At 44.7% G+C, this 19843-nt stretch overlaps 1 protein-coding gene across 1 annotated transcript in view; it reads left to right on the top strand.

Annotated features, from left to right (window-relative positions):
- The window catches only part of LOC124609901 (serine/threonine-protein kinase MARK2-like), a 294494-nt gene that overhangs the window by 139104 nt on the left and 135547 nt on the right, over positions 1-19843 (top strand). The window contains 3 exon segments of the mRNA XM_047140111.1: positions 11561-11614; positions 14897-14945; positions 18742-18878. Of these exon segments, the coding sequence (XP_046996067.1) occupies positions 11561-11614; positions 14897-14945; positions 18742-18878 (240 nt within the window).

Here is a 19843-nt window from a genome sequence, read left to right as displayed (position 1 = left end):
GGCATAAGCGGCACCCTTCCCTGGAGCACCTCGTAGCCTTCAAACGCCTCCGAGCCTGCGTTCGCCAGCTTATCAAAAGACGGAAACAGCAGTGTTGGGAAGGTGACATATGGCAGCCAATGTTCGACAGTTATCCCTCCCAAGTCTGGGAAAAGATCAAACAAGTTTTTGGGCACCAGACCCCAACAGCCCAACAGGTGTTCCCAGTGTTAACATAAATGGCGTGTTACCTACCAATGCAAACGCGACGGCCGAGCAGCTTTGCTAAGCACTACGCTCATGCCTCTGCGTCAGAGAACTAACCCCCCCCCCCCTCCCCCCCTCCCCAGGCCTTTCGCCTTCTCAAACGGAGGATGGAATGGAAAGTCCTCTCATTCACTACATGCCACAGTGAACCCTGTAACACCCCATTTACGGAGTGGGAGCTCCTCAGTGCCCTTTCACAGTGCCCCGACACAGCTCCTGGGCCAGATCGGATCCACAGTCAGATGATTAAACATCTCTCGTCTGACTACAAGTGACATCTCCTCACGATCTTCAACCTGATCTTGTGCGATGGTGTCTTTCCATCGTACTGGTGGGAGAACATGATCGTACCGGTATTCAAACCCGGCAAAAACCCGGTTGGTGTGGTTAGCTATTGGTCCATCAGCCTCACCAACATTTTTTTGTAAGCTGCTGGAATGTATCGTGTGTCGGCAGCTTGCTTGGGTCCTGGAGTCAGTGGCCAACTCGGCTCCTTGCCAGGGCGGTTTCTGTCTGGGTCCTCTACAACTGATCATTTTGTGTCCCTTGAGTCTGTCATCCAAACAGCGTTTTCCGGAAACCAACACCTTGTTGCCGCCTTTTTTGATTTCTGAAAAGCATATGACACCACCTGGCGACACATCCTTGCCACATTATACGAGTGGGGTCTACATCTACATCTACATCTACATCTACATTTATACTCTGCAAGCCACCCATCGGTGTGTGGCGGAGGGCACTTCACATGCCACTGTCATTACCTCCCTTTCCTGTTCCAGTCGCGTATGGTTCGCGGGAAGAACGACTGTCTGAAAGCCTCCGTGCGTGCTCTAATCTCTATAATTTTACTTTCGTGATCTCCTAGGCAGGTATAAGTAGGGGGAAGCAATATATTCGATACCTCATCCAGAAACGCACCCTCTCGAAACCTGGCGAGCAAGCTACATCGCGATGCAGAGCGCCTCTCTTGCCGAGTCTGCCACTTGAGTTTGTTAAACATCTCCGTAACGCTATCACAGTTACCAAATAACCCTGTGACGAAACGCGCCGCTCTTCTTTGGATCTTCTCTGTCTCCTCCGTCAACCCGATCTGGTTCGGATCCCACACTGATGAGCAATACTCAAGTATAGGTCGAACGAGTGTTTTGTAAGCCACCTCCTTTGTTGATGGACTAAATTTTCTAATGACTCTCCCAATGAATCTCAACCTGGTACCCGCCTTACCAACAATTAATTTTATATGATCATTCCACTTCAAATCGTTCTGTACGCGTACTCCCAGATATTTTACAGAAGTAACTGCTACCAGTGTTTGTTCCGCTATCATATAATCATACAATAAAGGATCCTTCTTTCTATGTATTCGCAATACATTACATTTGTCTATGTTAAGGGTCAGTTGCCACTCCATTCACCAAGAGCCTATCTGCTGCAGATCTTCCTGCATTTCACTACAATTTTCTTATGTTGCAACTTGTCTGTATACTACAGCATCATCCGCGAAGAGCCGCATGGAACTTCTGACACTATCTACTAGGTCATTTATATATAGTGTGAAAAGCAATGGTCCCATAACACTCCCCTGTGGCACGCCAGAGGTTACTTTAATGTCTGTAGACGTCTCTCCATTGATAACAACATGCTGTGTTCTGTTTGCTAAAAACTCTTCAATCCAGCCACACAGCTGGTCTGATATTCCGTAGGCTCTTACTTTGTTTATCAGGCGACAGTGCGGAACTGTATTGAACGCCTTCCGGAAGTCAAGGAAAATAGCATCTACCTGGGAGCCTGTATCTAATATTTTCTGGGTCTCATGAATAAATAAAGCGAGTTGGGTCTCTCACAATCACTGTTTCCGGAATCCATGTTGATTCTTACATAGTAGATTCTGGGTTTCCAAAAACGACATGATACGCGAGCAAAAAACATGTTCTAAAATTCTACAACAGATCGACGTCAGAGATATAGGTCTTTAGATTTGCGCATCTGCTCGACGACCCTTCTTGAAGACTGGGCTACCTGTGCTCTTTTCCAATCATTTGGAACCTTCCGTTCCTCTAGAGACTTGTGGTACACGGCTGATAGAAGGGGGGCAAGTTCTTTTGCGTACTTTGTGTAGAATCGAATTGGTATCCCGTCAGGTCCAGTGGACTTTCCTCTGTTGTGTGATTCCAGTTGCTTTTCTATTCCTTGGACACTTATTTCAATGTCAGCCATTTTTTCATTTGTGCGAGGATTTAGAGAAGGAACTGCAGTGCGGTCTTCCTCTGTGAAACGGCTTTGGAAAAAGGTGTTTAATATTTCAGATTTACGCGAGTCACTTACTGATTTAACGTAAGACCAGAACTTCCTAGGATTTTCTGTCAAGTCGGTACATAGAATCTTACTTTCGAATTCACTGAATGCTTCACGCATAGCACTCCTTACGCTAACTTTGACATTGTTTAGCTTCTGTTTGTCTGAGAGGTTTTGGCTGCGTTTAAACTTCGAGTGAAGCTCTCTTTGCTTTCGCAGTAGTTTCCTAACTTTGTTGTTGTACCATGGTGGGTTTTTCCCGTCCCTCACAGTTTTACTCGTCACGTACCTGTCTAAAATGCATTTTACAATTGCCTTGAACTTTTTCCAAAAACACTCAACATTGTCAGTGTCGGAACAGAAATTTTCGTTTTGATCTGTTAGGTAGTCTGAAATCTGCCTCCTATTACTCTTGCTAAACAGATAAATCTTCCTACCTTTTTTTATATTGCTATTAACTTCCATATTCAGGGATGCTGCAACAGCCTTATGATCACTGATTCCCTTTCCTGCACATACAGAGTCGAAAAGTTCGGGTCTGTTTGTTATCAGTAGGTCAAAGATGTTATCTTCACGAGTCGGTTCTCTGTTTAATTGCTCGAGGTAATTTTCGGATAGTGCACTCAGTATAATGTCACTCGATGCTCTGTCACTACCACCCGTCCTAAACATCTGAGTGTCCCAGTCTATATCTGGTAAATTGAAATCCCCACGTAAGACTATAAAATGCTGAGAAAATTTATGTGAAATGTATTCCAAATTTTCTCTCAGTTGTTCTGCCACTAATGCTGCTGAGTCGGGAGGTCGGTAAAAGGAGATAATTATTAACCTAGCTCGGTTGTTGAGTGTAACCTCCACCCGTAATAATTCGCAGGAACTATCCACTTCTACTTCACTACAGGATAAACTACTACTAACAGCGACGAACACTCCACCACCGGTTGCATGCAATCTATCCTTTCTAAACACCGTCTGTACCTTTGTAAAAATTTCGGCATGATTTATCTCTGGCTTCAGCCAGCTTTCTGTACCTATAACGATTTCAGCTTCGGTGCTTTCTATCAGCACTTGAATTTCCGGTACTTTACCAACGCAGCTTCGACAGTATACAATTACAATACCGATTGCTGCTTGGTCCTCGCTTGTCCTGACTTTGCCCCGCACCCGTTGAGGCTGTTGCCCTTCCTGTACTTGCCCAAGGCCATCTAACCTAAAAAACCGCCCAGCCCACGCCACACAACCCCTGCTACCCGTGTAGCCGCTTGTTGCGTGTAGTGGACTACTGACCTATCCAGCGGAACCCGAAACCCCACCACCCTATGGCGCAAGTCGAGGAATCTGCAGCCCACACGGTCGCAGAACCGTCTCAGCCTCTGATTCAGGCCCTCCACTCGGCTCTGTACCAAAGGTCCACAGTCAGTCCTGTCGACGGTGCTGCAGATGGTGAGCTCTGCTTTCATCCCGCTAGCGAGACTGGCAGTCTTCACCAAATCAGATAGCCGCCGGAAGCCAGAGAAGATTTCCTCCGATCCATAGCGACACACATCATTGGTGCCGACATGAGCAGATGGGTGCACCCTGTACCCTTCATGGCATCCGGAAGGGCCCTTTCCACATCTGGAATGACTCCCCCCAGTATGCACACGGAGTGCACATTGGTTTTCTTCCCCTCTCTTGCTGCCATATCGCTAAGGGGCCCCATTACGCGGCTCTACGCGGGTCTCCAAGGCCTGCTCCCAATTTTTAGCCAGAATTTCTTGTCGCTTCGTACTTTCGGGGTCCAAGTTGGTGCTTCCCATAGTTCCCTACACATCCAGGAGAATGGCCCCCCAGGGCTCTGTATTCAGTGTTTCTATATTTTTAGTATCCATTAACGGTCTAGCTGCAGCTGTAGGGCCATCTGTATGCAGACAACTTCTGCATTTCGTACTGCTCAACCAGTACTGGTGTTGCTGAATGGCACCTACAAGGCGCAGTCGTGGGCCATTGTCCAATGCTTCCAGTTTTCGGCCACAAAGTTGTGTGTTGTGCACTTCTGTCTGCATCGTACTGTTCATCCGGAACCAGAACTTTACCTTACTGGTGATCCTCTTACTGTAACGGAGACATATTGATTCTTAAGACTGGTTTTTAATGCCGGATTGACTTGGCTTCCTCACCTTCGTCAGCTTAAGTGGAATTTCTGGCAGCACCTCAATGTATTACTCGCTTGTGGCAAGTTGGGGGATGTTTCTGTTACCATCGCGCCCCATAAGAGCTTAAATATAGTCCAGGGTATTATATTCTACAGGGACCTTCTTTTGGAGTCTGACTATGAGCTATGTGCCAATTTAGAGCAGTGAGCTGTTGATTTCATCCGGTGCGTCCATTGGGGTCTGAGGGATAACCAGGTTGCCACCGGTGCCTTCATCTTGGCCTTCGAGGGTGACACACTGCCTGAGTAGGTCAAGGTGATGGTCTGCTGCTGTGACATCAAGCCATATATCCGTCCCCCAATGCAGTGCTTTAAGTGCTGGAAGTTCAGCTATATGTCTTCCCACTTTACTTCCAGCCCCACCTGTCGAGATTGTGGACGTCCATCGCATCCCAATAGTCCATGTTCCCCGCTTCCCATCTGAGTCAACTGCAGAGAGCATCATTCACCTTGCTCGCTAGACTGCAGGATTTTACAGAAAGAGAGGAAAAACGTGGAATATAAGACCCTTGACCGACTAACCTACACTGAGGCTAAGATGAAATTTGAGCGCCTGCATCCTGTGTCTATGATCACCTCATACGCCGCTGCTACGAGAACAGTTGTCGCCCCATCATTTCTTCAAATTCCTGTTGCGCCTCAGAAACGGGAGACTACACCTGCCCCCTTGATGGTGGGGGGCACCTCCCTCCCTGCTGCTCCAGCACCACCTACTTTGGGAGCTTCTGAGCTGGAGAAGCGTATGTCTTCTTCGGCTCCTCTCGCTAGGAAGGGGACCATTGGGTCACTCCCTTCCCAGGGTTCTGCTAATGAGAAAGATAATCCCCGCCAGTGGCTGAAGAGCCCAAAAGCAGCTAGTCGTAGGGCTTCATGCTCGTTCTCACTCCCGAGACAGATTCAGTGAAGTCCTTCCAGCCAGGGAAACCCAAGGAACAGCACAAGAAAGTCAAAAAGACGACACCCAAGAACAAGGAACTTGCAGTGGCAACCACACCACCGCTACCTACAAGCTCTGCGTCTCAGGATCGGGTGGAAATTCTGGCGTCCGCTGAGGACCTGGATCTTGCCGGACCCTCAGACACAATGGATATAGACTGCTCAGGCAAAACGTCAGTGGCAGCAGGTGACTCTGAGGTGTAAACTGCCTCATTGACTGTTCCATGCCTTCCCAGTTCCACGATGATGTCATCTTCCAATGGAAATGCGGTGGTTTTTTCCACCACCTGGCTGAGCTACAGCTACTGTTAAGCTTTACACCTGCTTTCGGCATTGCCCTCCAGGAAACCTGGTTCCCGGCAATGTGGACCCCTGGTCTCTCCGGCTAGAAGGGATATTACAGGAACTGTAGCGACTGTAATAAAGTGTCAGGTGGAGTTTGCGTTTACGTCCTAAACTCAGTCTGTAGTGAAACTGTGCCCCTTCAAACCCCTCTTGAAGCTGTGACTGTCAGAATATGGACAACACAGGAAATAACTGTCTGCAACGTATATCTTCCTTCTGATGGTGCAGCACCCTTGAATGTATTAGCTGCACTGATTGATCAACTCCCTAAACCTTCCCTACTTTTGGGAAATTTTAATGCCCATAACACCTTGTGGGGTGACAGACACCATGCTTACTTGCCGAGGCAGAGATGTTGAAACTTTCGTATCCCAGTTCGACATCTGCATTTTAAATACCGGGGCCGCCACACATTTCAGTGTGGCTCATGGTAGTTACTTGGACATTGATTTATCAATTTGCAGCCCAAGACTTTCCATCCACTTGAAATATGGTCACTACTTTGTTTTTATTTACTTAAATTTGGCATATTTCGTGACAGTACCTTTTCCGTAAGATGTTTACTAGGCGATATTTGTCTTGGTTTCAGTTGTCTAGTGGTAGTATGATTCCACAATGCAGTTTCGTCGGCTGCAGAAATGACCTGGTTCAATGGGTTTGCCTCATTTTTGGTGCTTCAAATACCATTTCTTCGAATGTGGTTTCTTCTTAAAGTTTATATAAAAAAAGTGGTAACATAATTCATTTCTTTCTGTTCACTTCCAAATTATTATGACGGCGACCTGCACATTGTTCTACCGTCAACACACACCACGAGTTCACTGCCGACTGACTACAGTCAAAGACGACTCTAGCGTCAAAGACATTTTACACAACACACAAGCTTCCACTTGTAATCAGTCTCTTTGATATTCTTTGTCACAATTATTAATAGTAATCAATATGCTTTCACTCTCAAAAATATAAGTAAATTAACATAGAATAAGGCAAAATATAATAAAAAAATTCTGACAAAAAATATAAGAAAACATTTATAATTTGGTATCGACAAATCCAGTAGAAAATAACACATCTCCCAGATCCATTACACACTGGAGAGCACAAGATGACCTGTGTTGTTTGGACCACTTCCCCATCTTCCAGACACTGCCCCAGCGTAAGGGTCTGTGGATGCATGTCCAAATGGGCTTTAAATAAGGCGGACTGGCTAACTTTCACCTCTGATATCACCGTTTACTCTCCCCCTCATGGTAGCATCAATGTGATGGTGGAGCAAGTGAATACCAGAATAGTTCTTGTGGCAGAAAATGCGATCCATCACTCTTTAGGGTGCCCCTGGCGAAAGACAGTCCCTTGGTGGTCGGTGGAAGTTGCTGAGGCAATTACTGTATGTTGGTGAGCTCTACAGCAACATAAGCGACACCCTTCCCTAGAGCATCTTATAGCCTTTATAAGCAGCTCTGTGCCCAAGTATTCCAGCTTATAAAGTGACAGAAACAGGAGTGTTGGGAGTGGTATGTGTCGACTATTGGCTGCCATACGTCACCTTCCCAAGTATGGACGAAAATCAGATGTCTTTTTGGGTACCAAACCCCAACAGGTGTCCTTGGCTTTACCATTAATGGCGTACTATGTACCGATCCAAATGCAATTGCCGATCACTTTGTTGAGCACTGTGCTCGAGCCTCTGTGTTGCAATGGCACCTTTCCATCGCACTGGTGGGAGAACACCATCATGCCAGTGCTCAAACCTGGTTAAAACCCACTTGATGTGGATAGCTATCAGCCCATCAGCCTCACCAACGTTCTTGTTGTGCTGCTGGAATGTATGGTGTGTCAACAGTTGAGTTGGGTCCTGGAGTCACATGGCCTACTGGCTCCATGTTAGGGTGGCTTCCACCAGCGGTGCTCTACCACTGATAATCTTGTGTCCCTCGAGTCTGCCATCCAAACAGCTTTTTCCAGACACCAACACCTTGTAGCCGTATTTTTTGATTTACGCAAAGTGTATGACATCACCTGGCAAAATCGTATCCTTGCCACGTTATACGGGTGGGGCCTTTGAGGCCCACTCCCGATTTTTATCCAGAATTTCTTATTGCTTCGTACTTTTCATGTCCAAGTTAGTGCCTCAAATAGTTCGCCCCATATCCAGGAGAATGGGGTCCCACAGGGCTCTGTATTGAGTGTATCACTATTTTTAGTGGCCATTAATGGTCTAGCAGCAGCTGACTGCCGTCTATCTCACCCTATCTGTATGCAGACGGCTTCTGCATTTCGTACTGCTCCACCAGTACTGGTGTTGCTGAGCAGCGCATACAGGGAGCCATCCATTAGCTGCAGTCATGCACTGTCACCCGTTGCTTCCAATTTTCGGCCATTAAGTCTTGTGTCGCGCACTTCCGTCGGCGTTCTACCGATCACCCGGAACCAGAACCTTCCCTTAATGACGGTCCACTCACTGTAGTGGAGACATATCATATCGATTCTTAGGAGTGGTTTTCGATGCCTGATTGACTTGGCAACCTCACCTTCGTCAGTTTAAGTGGAAGGGCTGGCACCATCTCAATGCCCTCCCCTGCCTGAGCAACACCAATTGGGGTGCAGATCGCTCTACTCTGCTGCAGCTCTACAAAGTCCTTGTTCAATCCCACCTTGACTATGGGAGTCTGGTTTATGGTTTGGAGGCACCCTCAGCATTGCGTTTATTCGACCCAGTGCACCATTGTCACTTTCGCCTTGTGACGGGAGCTTTTAGGAGTAGTCCGGTGACCAGTGAACTGGTGGAGGCCAGATCCAACGTGCACAACTGCTCGCCAGTTACGTTGCATACATTCGTAGTTCTCCTGCGCGTCCAAATTATCGTCTCCTTTTTCCACCCGGGGAGTTCATCTCCTGCATCGGCGGCCTAGGTCAGGGCTAACGATTGCAGTTCGCATATGATCCCTTCTGTCTGAACTGGAGCCCTTCCCTTTACCACCTCCCAATCAGGTCCGTCTGCATACATATACATGGTGTACACCTAGGCCGCAGATTCGTCTGGATCTTTCGCATGACCCTATGGAAGCAGTTACTCCTGTTGCTCTCCGCTGTCACTTCCTCTCTGAAGCGGTTTACACCAATGGCTCAATGGCTGATGGTCAAGTTGGCTTCGCCTACATCCACAGAGGTCATTTTGAACAGCATTCCTTGCCTGGTGGCTGCAATGTATTCACGGCAGTGCTAGTGGCCATCTCTCGTGTACTGACTCCCTGAGCAGCCTACAAACTGTCGACCAGTGCTACCCTCGTCATCCTTCGGTAGTGTTCATCCAGGAATCTATCTGTACCCTGGACCGGTTCTGTCGTTCAGTGCTTGTTTGTGTGGTCCCCAGGACACGTCGTCATCCCAGGCAATGAACTTGCCAACGGGCTGGCCAAACAGGCTATAAGGAAATCACTTATTGTGATCAGCATTCCAATAACTGATCTGCGTTTGTTTTTACGCCACCAGGTTTTTGGCTTTGGGAGACGGAATGCCATAACCGCAGTACACACAACAAACTGATGCCATTAAGGAGACCACGAAAGTGTGGCAGTCCTCCATGTGGGCCTCTCGCAGGGACTCTATGGTTCTGTCAGCTCCGCATTGGCCATGCTTGGGCGATTAGTAGCTAACTCCTGTGCTATGAAGATCCGCCTCAGTGTCGATGCAGCACACAGGTGACAGTGGCCCATATTCTGGTGCACTGTCCCACTTTGACTGCCCTGTGACGAAATCTTTGGTTACCGGAATTGTTGCTGCTAATATTATCTGACTCTGCCTCATCGGCAGATTTAGTTTTACATTTTATTCATGAGGATGGGTTTTATCGTTTCATCTAAGTTTTAGCACAGGTCCTTTGTCCCTCTGTGTCCTCCACCATTGTGCTTTTAGGGTGGAGGTTTTAATGTTGCTGGATTCTCCTTTTTATTCTCATGGACAGCCAGCCGTGGTAATCTGTTTTGTTGTTTTAATCTCTTCTACCTGCTTTTTGCGTTTCTGTGGTTTTCTTCTCCCCTTCTGTCCATTGAAGTGTTTGTTGCCCTTCTGTTTTTCTTGTGGTTTTTCCTTTCTCTCCGTTTTGTGTTGTCAGTCTTGCTTGTTTTATTCTTACTCTTGTGGCATTCTTTTATTCGGAACAAGGGACAGATGACCTAGCAGTCTGGTCCCTTCCCCTCTCTTTGAAACCAACCAACCAACCAATTAGATGTCGGCTCAGTGAATTTCTGTACAATGTGTAAAGTGTAAATTTGAAATAAAGCTCAGTTTCATGCCTCTATCACTGCTGCCAATCTTTACGATGAACAGTGTTTGGTGGAAAGTACATGCGTGTGTAATGTATGTAGTTGAAAGGCTCAGGTAAAAGGTGAATTGAGTGAGGCCATACATTGCAGGCTAGTGGCCATCATGACAATGCCCCATGTCATACGGACACTTTCATCACAGAATTTTTTACCTCAAAAAGCATTCCTGTTGTTCCACAGACACCCAAACCACCTGATCTGAGTCCTTGTGACTTTTTTCTTGTCCTGACATTGAAAAATATCTTGAAAGGATGTTATATTGAGACTCTAGAGCACATTCAAAACAATGTGTCCGACATGTTGAAGTCCTTTCCAGTTGAAGCCTTTCCGCACTGCTACCAAGGGTGGAAACAACAGCTCCACTGATGTAGAGCCGTCCAAGGGAACTAATTTGAGGGGGACAAATTATTGTTGTTGGAAAGCGATAAAAACTTCAATAAATAAAATATCAGTCTTACTATTTTTTCACACACCTCATACTTTGTTTGTGTACATAGTGGGTCAACAGTGTAAAGTCCCTTCACAATGTGAATTATCATTGTTGGAAATGACATAGATGTCGGGCTTGTAAACTGCAGCAACCAGGCATGTAACACATGTAGAGAAAATTTAATGGAGGCAGTAAATACAAGAGCACACATTTCAAGTACAGAGCGGTAGTACCTGTCTTTCATATTATTTGTATTGTAATGTCAGTTCACAAAAATGTATTTTGTGATGGTTAAGATAATAAAATTTTCAGATATTTCTTTCTTCCCATGAAAGCTGAAATAATTTAAGTGTTTTGCTTTGTGTGGAAAACTTGTTGTTAATTAATTTGTTGTAGGCACATGGTTCTACCTTTGTCCTAGATTATAGCTTTCTTTTCTAAACATTGACATCCATACTCATTGTATAGTGTATAGGAACTTCATACCGTGTTTTGCACTGCCAGTTTTCTACTGTGTGTGTGCTGTGAAATACGAATATGCAGCCCAAACATTCTTTTATATTAGACTTCAGACACTTTATGTCTTATGTACAGTATTTCTAAGAATAATGGATATTACTAACTGTCCTAAAGCACGGTCAATGCCTTCTCCATGTTGTTTCTCAGTGAAAGTAGATCAACGTGATCACTGCAAAACAATCCTTTGGTATATTAATATTTATGTACAGCATATTTTGAGGTAAATATTTTAGTATTTCTTGTTTAATTATAGTCTCTCTTGTTTTACAGGTAGCCATAAAAATAATTGATAAAACACAGCTGAACCCTGGAAGCCTGCAAAAGGTAAATAAAATTTATCTATAGACAAGTCTTCTTCAAATTAATGTTAAAAAACTAAACCCGTATCTGTGATAGATAAAATTGAATGCACATTAAATTTTCTAGGTTGGTGGTGTGGGGTGGGGGGATGCGGAAGCAGTGATATAATATAATACTTCTATTAAAGTTAAAAAATTGAATTCGTTATTGTTATACTCCTGCTGCTGCTATATTCTGCAATGTAACTATGAATAGGTGTATTCCATTGTCTAAATTAAGATGATACAACACTGTTACTACCCCACCCAGTGTCCCCTCTCTGTCCTGTCGCCGCCCCACCCCTTTTCCCCTGTTTACCCTGTTGCCACCCTACTCCGCCTCCCCTCTCCGCGCTGCCGCCGCCCCGCTCTGGCTCCCGTCTCCGCGCTGCCGCCGCCGCCCCGCTCTGGCTCCCGTCTCCGCGCTGCCGCCGCCGCCCCGCTCTGGCTCCCGTCTCCGCGCTGCCGCCGCCGCCCCGCTCTGGCTCCCGTCTCCGCGCTGCCGCCGCCGCCCCGCTCTGGCTCCCGTCTCCGCGCTGCCGCCGCCGCCCCGCTCTGGCTCCCGTCTCCGCGCTGCCGCCGCCGCCCCGCTCTGGCTCCCGTCTCCGCGCTGCCGCCGCCGCCCCGCTCTGGCTCCCGTCTCCGCGCTGCCGCCGCCGCCCCGCTCTGGCTCCCGTCTCCGCGCTGCCGCCGCCCCGCTCTGGCTCCCGTCTCCGCGCTGCCGCCGCCCCGCTCTGGCTCCCGTCTCCGCGCTGCCGCCGCCCCGCTCTGGCTCCCGTCTCCGCGCTGCCGCCGCCCCGCTCTGGCTCCCGTCTCCGCGCTGCCGCCGCCCCGCTCTGGCTCCCGTCTCCGCGCTGCCGCCGCCCCGCTCTGGCTCCCGTCTCCGCGCTGCCGCCGCCCCGCTCTGGCTCCCGTCTCCGCGCTGCCGCCGCCCCGCTCTGGCTCCCGTCTCCGCGCTGCCGCCGCCCCGCTCTGGCTCCCGTCTCCGCGCTGCCGCCGCCCCGCTCTGGCTCCCGTCTCCGCGCTGCCGCCGCCCCGCTCTGGCTCCCGTCTCCCCTCTCCGTTGTATACAAACAACTTTTTGTTATTTTTGCAAGAAATTTGTATAGCTTATTACTAGCTTTTTGCAGTGCTGTGTGGATGTAAACTTGATTGGAAATGCTACCTAACAGTATTGCAGTGTACAAATAAGAAAGTATATGTTGAGGTTACCACATAGCAAAACATTAAAGGTACTTTGAGTTACAGAGTCTAATTTTGGAATGAATATTGTGCCAAGGACTGCTCTCTAATTTTGCATTCCTTTTCTAGATACGATATATAAAACAATTGCCCTATGTACAATGACTATTTGTCCCCTCCAAATAACATGCTGCACTGAAGCCCCATTACATATGAAATTCCAAACAGAAAAGGGAAGAAAGATGTATGAGCGGAGCAAAGACTAAGCAAGGACTTTGTACATTATTATAGCTACACAAGCGAAGTAAATTTTCTCTTTTAGTGCTCTCTGGCAACTAATCAAACTGACCAAAAATTTCTAACAGGTAGCGGAAAAGAACTGTGAATGGTGGTTTAAGAAGCACTGCTTTCAAAATAAATTTCCTTTTTACACTAGATTAATTATGTTTTGAGTGAGGCTGTGCAGTGAGTTTTCTTGAATCGCAAAGCTTTTGATTCTCATTCAAACCTTAACACTTTGAGTACAGCCGCTTAGAAAAATTTTGGACACAGAAGACCACCCATTGGTACCATTATTTCAGATTTTACCAGCATGTTTGTGTTTGATATATTGCAAAGGGGTAATATACGAAAAAAAAAAATCATATGCTTAAGCATAGCTTTTCTTGTACGTACACTATACATTTATAAATTTAAACAAGGAACTTTAGTATTTGTGTGTTCGTGCAACTTAACAGTGATATTGGTATTAGCTGACTCAAAGTGTCCTATACTCTGAGTATAAGATGTCATTTGCTGGCGACATAACGTATCGTGAGCAATGATTGAATGACAGAAGTGCCTCACAATCTCTATTTCAGTGATTCAGAAACTAATGTGCTGAGTTTTGAGTTTGGTGGAATAATATTTTTGGAATACGAAAATCTGCTCTGCATCAAAGATCTTTCCAAAACACATCCTTTTTTTTTTTTTTTGATTCATTTCGTAAAGTGCCAGGGACAGGTTTTACGATTCCAGGGGGAAGCACAAAGCCACTTCACACTGAGAAAGTGTATCCTCGCCTGGATAAACTGTGTTTGCACCTGGGAGAAAGCGTATTTTCAACTGGGAAATTTGTGAATATTTTTGCTTGCCAGCATATACACCCTGCTGCCATCACCCCGCGCCCCGACCCAAAGCTACCAGTGTGCCACACACTTCACCCTGTCGCCGCCACCGTGTGCGCCGCGCACTCTGCCCTGTCGCCACCACCATGTATCCACCCCCACATCCTCTACAACCCATTGCCATTTTGCCCCCCCCCCCCCCCCCACCCTGTCCGCACTGTCATCACCCGGCATTCCCCTCAGTCCACACTGTAGTCACTGGGCACCCAATCCTGTCCGCAATGTCACCACCACTCTCCCCCCCCCCCCCCCCCCTTCTTCCCTCCCCTCCCACACTTTCTGCCTTGTTGTCCCCATCGACCCTTCCTCTCCTCACTTGTCACCCATTTCGTTTGGTCATTCGGCTCTGTCCTGTAGCTGCCACTAAGCAGCAGCAGCACCACCGAAATCCGCCCCCCCACCACGAGCTGCTCCCCACTTCCTAGCAGCCGTTGCATGCACCCTTTTTCTCCTCAATATTACCACCACCTTTCAATGCGCCACTGCTGCGCTTCTGCCTTGATACTGCCTTCATGCCACCCTGTTGCTGCTCTCATTACCTCCCAGCTGTTCCCTCCAACTTGGCCTGCTCAGCCCTCCTCACATTCGCTTACCCCAGCCTGACCACCTCTCCTTGTCCTAACACTCAATTACTCCAGCTTGGCCGCCTCTCCTGTCATTGCAGCCATTTACTCCAGCATTTCTTCTTTGATTTGTCATGTGTGGAGTGGAAATTCATTCTTCAGGAGGTTTTTAATTTCCAAGGAACTTTTCGCCTTATTTTCTCATTTGTAATTTTCATGAATTAATAATTTATCTATATTTACATTGGATGCATTTAATTTTTCTTTGTAATTTCTATTTGTTTGCACCTATTTTAAATAGCATTGCATGTAATACACATTGTTATCAACACTTTTATTGGTTTTCTCATGTTTCAGTTATTCAGAGAGGTTAGGATAATGAAAATGCTAGACCATCCAAACATAGGTAGGTATGCATAAATTTGTTATTAATGATAACTGTCAAAACTTGAGCGTGCTATTATGTTTACATTGACTTATAAGTCTGTCTTTTTAAGTAATTCAGAAGGAACCCAGGAACTGTTTCATGGAAATTTCCTGATTTGCATCACTGTAAATTTGACTCCTTCAATATTCGCAGAAAAGTTGCTTTAGATGTAATACCAGTTTTATGTAATGGGGCGGAACTGCTATTATGTATGTTAGTGTGTTAACAACTTGAATGCTAGTTTATAATCTGAGCTACAGTTTAGAGTGATTCTTCACGGGCATATACAATACCAAACACTGCTTCTATTTTATCAGAACTGCCCTTTAGCATGAACTGCTGTTATGTGTAACCTGTAAAGTTAGTTTTTGTTGTATGTTGATCCATATTTTACACAGTAACTTCAGTGGTTCATTGCTGTTTGATTACACCTTTGTCTCTGCTCCTGTTTATGTGGGAACAACGTGCAAAACTTACTACAAGTATTAATAAGTGGCAGAAGCACCTTTAGTTGCAATAAAGATGTCAGTGTGTCCTGTTGAAACCTCCCACATTTCAGAGGCCCAGGAGGAAACAAACAAAAATACTGTTGGTAGGATAATCAGGGTGTATACGGCCCGGGAGATCCGGGAAAAACCCGGGAATTTTTTCATCCGGGAAAAACCGGGAATTTTTTAGAATTCCAGGATTTTTCATTGTTTTTGATTTCAGTTAAAGTTTTGTAGGTTTGACGTGTAAGATCTGATACGCTGACAAAGAACTTTAATCCAATACTGCTGAATAATACTGCAGCAATGAAACATAATCAGAGAATAACACCAAAATAAAAGTTTAGTTGCATAGAAAATGGGTAATTTACACAATGTACAGACCAGAGTGCCGACACCGAAAAGTGTCAAAGGCTTTAGGTCGAAGATTATGCAGTACGTCCGTAACAACAAACGTGCATTCGATGTGCGTGACGTCACAATTGTTTACATTTCTAACAGATCACCAGAAAATATTACGAATAGTGGCTTGAGATGCGTTACTTTTGTAGAAACGCATTTTGCCGAGTTGAGCGAGTTCGGCCTACCTTCGTAACGTACACGCCGCGGCCTGTCTTTCTCGTAGGCCTCGTGCTCTGGATAACTGCCGTCATTCGCTAGCGAGATCACGTGACATGAGCTATGACTGGCTGACAAAAGTGCATCGCTCAATGCAATCTCTGTTTTAGAGTTTCGGAAGCTACCGCGCTGTAATTTGTGTATATACTTTCGCAATACGAAAAAAAACTCTGTGCATATTGTCTCACATCAAACAACTTTCCAAACGCATTGTTTTTCCTGGATTTCGTTTCCTAAAGTGCTGGGACGTCCTCCGCCGGTATAAGACCTTTACGATTCAAAGGACTGATAGGTTTTACAGCTCCGAGGGAAAGTATATTGTTACTTAACACGGATGTGTTTTCACCCGCTTTATATGTAATTTCATCCGGGAGAAATTGTGTTTTTAACCGTGAAATCCGGGAAAAATCCGGGAATTTTTTTTTCTTGTCTACGTAGACACCCTGATAATGAAATTGCACCATATTCGACAGAATCTCAAAGAACTTATGTTCCCATGTCACATGTCCAGACTGTTGTTACCAGAGTTCAGCATGATCACATGAAGTGAAAATGGGGACTCCACAGCTGTGCACACAGGCAGTAAGTGGTTTTCAGAAACAAGGTAGCCAATTACTGTGTAAAGAAATTACCGTAGGTTGTGTGACTGTTATTCACCTTATGTAAAACCAGTAAGGGAATGGTATCATAAGTTTCTGACAACTAGAAGTGTTCTGAAACACTTAAGACATGTACTGCCAGAATGTTTTAGAGGAGAAGTGTTTCTCAGAAACCCATGTAAGTCAGGTTGATAGGCATCTAGGCAACTGAATGTATGCCAAGCAACATTGCATTGTGCTGTGTACCAGCATCTTTGTATACTTACAGAGTGCAAATTCGGCAACTTCTGATGCAAAATGACAAACCATGCCAATAATTTGCTGCAGCGTATTGAAATAAATGCCATCTTCCTAGAAAGACGTTCATTCCGAGATGAGGCAGTCTTTTATGTTACAGGAATGGTTAATCAGCATAATGTTCAACTTTGGAGTCAACAACATCTGCACATTATCATTGTACATGTTGGTGATAACCCTAAATTAAATGTCTGGTGTGGGCTGATGCACGACAGGATAGTTGGACCATTCTTCTCTGCAGAAAACACAGTGAATGGGTCATCATATCAGGACATGTTCAAGCAGTTTGTGTACCCTTAGATACAAGACTTGCAACCCGGCATCATTATTCACCAAAATGGAGCTCTGTCATATTGGTCCGTGGCTGTTCATTAGCTCCAAGATACGAAATCACCCAATCCCTGGATCGGACATGGAGGACACATTTGTCTGAGCATCTCATTCCCCCAACATTACCCTGACGGATTTCTTGTTGCGGGGACTCAAGAAGGACCTCATGTGTGCTACAAATGTTGAAGATATTCCTGTGTTACTACATCGCACCGCTGATCGATTGTGACAGTGACAGAGAACATGTTACAAATAACACGGCAAGAAACTATAGTGCAATTTCATTTTTATATCTACTGTAATTTTTTCTCCCCTGGATCTTAGAAATGTGCGGGTTCGAAAGGGACACCCTGTACTTTGTTGACAGACTTTGAAGCAAATTTCATTATTGAACCCTGCAACACAGTTCCTACTTTCTTCTGTGGTGATAAAAGTTCATGATGGGGATGTCTTGCTGTGAGTCATTCTTTGGTTGTAATAGATTTACTGCATCGTCAGTTGTTAAGGCTATTTCTCATTGAGCCTTACTTTGCAGTTCTTGCTTTGGTACTCTTTTCAGAACTAATTTGAGCATGCTTTCATGCCTTGAAATTTACCAATCAGTGTTTATCAACACACTATCCTTTATTCCTCAGATACAGTTTAATTCCCATTTGTTCCACACAGCTTCATTTGTTACACTTTTGACATTTGATACCTCCAGCACTTAATGACGACACCTCATTTTGAAGTGTTAATTCCTGTGATACATAATTAACAGTATTTGAGTCCTTGTAATAGTAGTAAACATGTAGGGCAAATGTTAATGTTTAATTCCATATTTTTAATTCTTTTATTTATAATTTTTTTCAGAGTCAGTTTGATTCCTCTATCAAGGGCGAACAACTTACTTCCTTCCCCACTTCCTTTCAACATGGATATAGTAGAGTCATCATTAGAAGGTCTCTGACAGTTACAGTTGGCTTGGCATTGCTGCTGCATGCATCTACGTCAACCATTGCACTTTGCCGTTTGAAGTGGTCAAGAATTTTCTTTTGATGACTCGGCTATAGTCCTCCATCAGTTTTGGTCTGATTTTCATGTCTTTCCTATCTTTATTTAATTTACAATTAATGGGTAATTGAATTTGAAAACATTACTTCTTTTATGTTGATGAGAACTTTTACACTGGCTTCTTGGTCTCATTAAGTTAGTTGATGGTTTCCTAGAGTAATGGAATATTCTTTAAAAGACAGGATGTGCATCCAGATGGGCAAGGCAGATAAGGCAACTGCTTGTGTGTCCTATTGTGGTTGGTGTCTGTGTGTAAAAGAATTCTTTTGCTGTTGGAATGTTTTTTCCAGCACAGAATTTGTAAATTTACTCTGTTAAATTAGTGTACTCCAGTTTATTTAAAGAAATTTGTTGTGTAATGGATTTTTATGAATTTTTATTCATTTACAGTAAAATTGTTTCAAGTGATTGAAACCGAAAAGACTCTGTACTTAGTGATGGAATATGCAAGTGGAGGGGAAGTTTTTGACTATTTGGTCCTGCATGGTAGGATGAAAGAAAAAGAAGCCAGAGCCAAATTTAGACAGGTAAAATGTACTATTATTAGATATATAAAAATTTAAGTATGCATAGGTATGTTTCTGTTATTGAGTTTTCTTTAATTTTCGTTTATTGGAGTTTTTTCAGTAATAGGACTAACCTAACATTTACAGTATACGTATTAACTGATCAGAGTATCTATACTGGTCTCAAACATGAAATAACCGTTCCGTGTTCGTAAGTGCACAAATACTACTCAGTTGGGTGTTCAGTTAGTGGCACTATCCTCAGCCACATACCATTAGGTGGCTTGTGGACTGTGATGTTGATGTAGATCTAGAGCAGGCATCAGCAAACTATGACCTGGGTGCCAAATCTGGCCCACTGCCTGCAACCTAAGAATTTTTTACATTTCTAAATTCTTAAAAAATTTAAAGTTGGATAATACTACTGAATGAAACTTGCAAATTATGTGAAAGTAAGATGTCAGCTGAATTGGAATAATCTTTCGGTTTTGGCTATGTATTGCTGTTGACTAGCAACACACTCTGATGGTTGACCTGGAAAAAAAAAAAAAAAAAAAAAAAAAAAAAAAAAAAAAGTGTATGGTGCTTCTGTGTACAGGAAGCTTGCTGAGGAAGCCGGGCATCTACACTGCCACTGTGATGGCACGCAATTTTAAGTTGATACTATTACCGGTGCCACATGTATCACTGTTTTGCAATATTTTGTTCTCATTTATAAAACAACTGTTTTCCATCGCGTTGCTATCAGAACTACAAAAGGAGAGAAAAGCTGACTTTGAACATCATTATTTTAAGGTAGAGTGGGCTTAAAATTATTTTGTCACTGAATTAGATGGGAAAGGATTGTTCCTATTGTGTAGTGACACTACAGCTGTACAAAAAGTGTGTTATGTGTTCTGGCATTACCAGACTAAACATTTGCCACAGTGTTTCCTTTCCAATTCACTGGGAAGATTGAAAAATGAAACTGTGGCTGCAACTAAAAT

Source organism: Schistocerca americana, chromosome 1, assembly GCF_021461395.2.
Source record: "Schistocerca americana isolate TAMUIC-IGC-003095 chromosome 1, iqSchAmer2.1, whole genome shotgun sequence".
In the NCBI taxonomy this organism is placed as follows: Eukaryota; Metazoa; Arthropoda; class Insecta; order Orthoptera; family Acrididae; genus Schistocerca; species Schistocerca americana.
This window is presented reverse-complemented; position numbering and strand designations above follow the sequence as displayed.